At 40.6% G+C, this 4,410-nt stretch overlaps 1 protein-coding gene across 1 annotated transcript; it reads left to right on the top strand.

The window, feature by feature from the left end:
• Positions 1-991: 991 nt before the first annotated feature.
• LOC138467384 (zinc finger protein 84-like) lies at positions 992-2,065 on the top strand. The gene has a single exon (XM_069607339.1). The coding sequence runs from the start codon at positions 992-994 to the stop codon at positions 2,063-2,065; it is 1,074 nt and encodes a 357-aa protein (XP_069463440.1).
• Positions 2,066-4,410: the final 2,345 nt, after the last annotated feature.

The following is a 4,410-nucleotide window of genomic DNA, read 5'->3' as shown; positions in this document are numbered from 1 at the left end:
TCCGAGCTAGGCCGGTCCGAAGGTGTATATATCAATTGAAGACAAACTGCTGACGTAGTGCGATGCATATGGCCTTAACATACATTTATGGATGTGGATCTTTCATGTGCTATGTGCGGCCTTGCAGAATAAATGAAGATTACACACAAATGCATTGTCCTTCTATGTAAATGATCATTTTTTTACATTACTAGTTTGTTTTCCTGTATAGCTCAATCTTGAATACTAAAAGTAAAGTCTAACTATCAATAAAACCCATCATTCCCGTCACATCTGCTCTGTTTTGCATTATCGTTTAATCTTTGAACGGTTATTCTCTACCACCCATTGAGATACTTGTCCCCAGTAGATGAGACTTCAAGTTTACTATTCCAAAGCAATTAATTACTACAGATCACTAGTACTGAGAACCAACCTGCCTGATTAATGTTGTATCTGTGACCTTGACATTGTATTAATTATGTGCATCTCTTTTTAATTCCATAGGTGATTGATGCCCTGGAAAAAAGCACCAAGTGTGATGTTTCTTTTTAATTTAAATGTTTTAAATATTTTTTTTTCTTCTGATGGATTAATACAGTGCAACGCTTCATTGAGGAAATGTGCACTATCTACACCTCTGCCAGCATACACGCCTAGGAGCTACTTGGCTTTTCAAAGTAACGAGGAACTGGGATTGGAGAAACCTACTGAATACCTGAAGTTTTTCAGTCAAACGGTAGACTGATCATACGAACACAGTGCTTTATTTCCTGCAAGAAAAGCCTTTTGTATAGCCTATTATTCATGATAGAACCCATGTGACATTTTATCTGTAGCCTGCATACAAAGGTAGTTTATTTAAAGGATTTAGTTAATCGCCTCTGAATACACATGGAATGTTCGTGTACGGATACTAATATATTTATTAGGAACACGTTTGGTTTGTCACTAGAGTAGATCTTCAGATGAGAAACTTGATTTCAGCCCTGACTACAAGAAAAGGTACAGTATGAAAGGTGTTTTTTTTCATCACCAGAAAACACTTGCAGGTGATAAACCTCATCTGTGCACTGAATGTGGCAAAGGATTCAGTGTCAAGAGTAATCTTACTATACACCACAGAACACATACAGGTGAGAAACCTCATCTGTGCCCTGAATGTGGGAGAAGATTCAGTCAGAAAGTTTCTCTTGTTGATCACCTGAGAACACATACAGGTGAGAGACCACATACGTGCACTAAATGTGGGAAAAGGTTCAGTCGGAAGGGGCACCTTATTTACCACCAGAGAACACATACAGGTGAGAAACCACATTTGTGCACTGAATGTGGGAAAAGCTTCAGTCAAAAGGTATACCTTACTAAGCACCAGAGAACACATACAGGTGAGAGACCACATAAGTGCACTGAATGTGGGAAAAGGTTCGCTCAGAAGGTGCATCTTATTAACCACCAGAGAAACCATACAGGCGAGAAACCTCATATGTGCACTGAATGTGGGAAAAGCTTCCGTGAGCAGCAAGCTTTTATTTACCACCAGAGAACACATACAGGTGAGAAACCACATGTGTGCACTGAATGTGGGAAAAGCTTCATTCAGAAGGGAGACCTTACTAAGCACCACAGAACTCATACAGGTGAGAAACCCCACCTGTGCACTGAATGTGGGAAAAGCTTCCGTGAGCAGCAAGCTTTTATTGACCACCAGAGAATACATACAGGTGAGAAACCACATTTATGCACTGAATGTGGAAAAAGCTTCATTCATAAGGGAGACCTTACTAAGCACCAGAGAACTCATACAGGCGAGAAACCCCATCTGTGCACTGAATGTGGGAAAAGGTTCACTCAGAAGGGACATCTTATTAACCACCAGAGAAACCATACAGGCGAGAAACCTCATATGTGCACTGAATGTGGGAAAAGCTTCCGTGGTCAGCAAGCTTTTATTTACCACCAGAGAACTCATACAGGTGAGAAACCACATTTGTGCACTGAATGTGGGAAAAGCTTCATTCAGAAGGGAGACCTTACAAAGCACCAGAGAACTCATACAGGTGAGAAACGTCACCTATGTACTTAATGTGGGAAAAGGTTCTTTCAGAAGGTACAACTTGCTCACCACAAGATAGCACATACATACGAAAAAGCATATGCACTTGTTTTTAAAAATTAGTGAGGTAGCGTTTTTTAAAAAAAAAGAAAATAATAATTGATAGAGAGATATTTGCCTATTGACCAAAATTGTGAATGCCAGATCCAAATTGCAAGATTACGATTGATGGAAGCACTGGTATTATAAATGCATCCCACCTGGGATAGTAAAACAGGAGAGGCTGCCTTCTATAGAAAGGTACCCATCCTATGAAACTCTGCTTGAGGGCCTGAAGGCAAATTAATGACCACTGGACATTTTGAAAATGCCTGAAGACATGGCTGTTAAATCAATCACCATAAACTCTTGTCAGCTACTGCAGGTAACCGTCCCACTAATTTAGTACCAAGAAGCCACTGCACACTAAATAAGTGGTCACGTGGTCTAGAGAACACAAAGATGGTTGAAACCTCATCAGTGATGTTAATGTGTGGAAAGCTTTACTGTTCTTCTAGGGCTCTGCCGCTTTTGGCCATCGGACCCTGCTACATAGACTAAGAGGCAGATATCGGGAGCACCCCAACTAAAGGTTGCAATTCTTTCTGGCTGATGGAGCATATGCCATTATGATGCCTCCTTTAGTTTTACATCCCCTGCCTAGAAGATGTGGCATGCTCGAGGGATTCTTCTTGCCTGCTTTCCAAGGCACATTGATTCCAGTTTCTACTCCTATGCCAATGACTGGCAGATCCTATGCCACTTCTTTGGCAGCACAGCATTGGTGTGGCTGATTGTTCACCCAACAAGAGGATGTGGGTCACACTGACTAAAGGTGAACTCTGATCAAACAGTCTGGCGTGTACCCTTCTGAGATGTGTGGGCCCACTGCTTATGTGGGTTTCAAAATTGATTGTGTTCTCACTTAGCCCTCTCGCAGATTCAGATATTTTGGCTGATCACCGGTTCATCGCCATCAGTGCCTGCGATCTGATTCTTTGATCTTACTGCAGTGTTTTTTATTTTTTTTTATTTTCTTTTGCTATGCCCCTTTACTTCACCTAATAAAAACTCTTCTACGGATCTTTCTTCTATATTTACTTCATCAGACATTTGCTTCTTACCTTTACTTCGTCTGCATCTTCAGATAGTCAAGGTGCCAATGGATTTGTTAAGGTTAGATGGAAGGTTAAAGTTGGGGTCAAGGAGGAGAATATTGGTTAGCAAAGAAGGGGAGGTACTGGAGGTCTCCCCCTGTAATGATGAAGCGAATGTATGGCAAAGTGAAAGACAGAAGAAGTAAAGGTATGCAGATGTATTGTTTGTACATTTTAGATGTTTTAGTTCTTATGTAAATAAGTGAATGAAATTGTATGATTTTAAGATTCTTATGATTTATGATTGTTTTTGTAAAGGTGCTTGCACCAAATACAATGCTTGCACCAAATACAATAAAAAATGTTTTTTAAAAAAGGTATGCAGAGGTAATTATGATGAAGTGAATGTATGGTGAATTGAATGCAGAAGAAGTAAGGCCAAGGGACCCATTTTTGCATACCAGCCTTCATTCATATTGCCACCCTGTGCCATTTACATCAAACTCAGGAGGCGTATTTATATCTAGTGGTGCAGCTCTTATCTGAAATGCCCACTCTGAGACTGCACATTACCACAGAAAATCTGGACTCCATTTGCTTGCTGGCAACCAAGCTGTTTTGCTTTGTTGGTTCTGCAAATATTTTATGTCCATCTGCTGTTGAAACCAAGAACCATTGGGTTGAAAAAGAACTACTTTACTAAAAGAAAGGCGCATGTACTCACATCTCTACAGGTATGGGGTACACTTGCCCCATTACACCCTAAAACAGGCATATATTACTAAAGTAACTACCCTAGTCAAAAAATGGCAAATCGGCACATAGCTTGCCCCATGCTTTCACCCACAGAGCTCTATGGATATGTTCTTATTAGTCGTACCATCAGTGCTATGCTAGGTAAAGGAGCTGTACAGTTGTGACTGACCTGAAGAGGAACCCTAAGGTACAGTTTTTGTTGTATAAGGCCTAGCTAGGCTGGCTAGGTGATGTGTGTTCATTCCAGAATGAGTAGGTGAGAGAGAAACCATTCTGGAATGCAGAACATTCAACCTTGTTATTGTTTCTATAGTTGTGTCAGTTGAGCCCCATACTTTGGATATGTTGGGGGTCTTTATGTGATGTTCCTTACAATGATCCATTAAAAACTTCCAGTAAACATATGGCATTCTTTACTTCTTTAAGAATGGCAACGAGGATGGGATGGATGCCCTGTGGAGTCTTCCCTTGCCCACTAGTGTT

This window comes from Ambystoma mexicanum, chromosome 4q (assembly GCF_040938575.1).
Source record: "Ambystoma mexicanum isolate Mex_15411 chromosome 4q, UKY_AmexF1_1, whole genome shotgun sequence".
NCBI classification, from domain to species: Eukaryota; Metazoa; Chordata; class Amphibia; order Caudata; family Ambystomatidae; genus Ambystoma; species Ambystoma mexicanum.
The sequence above is the reverse complement of the archived record's forward strand: the minus strand, read 5'-3'. Positions and strand labels throughout refer to the sequence as shown.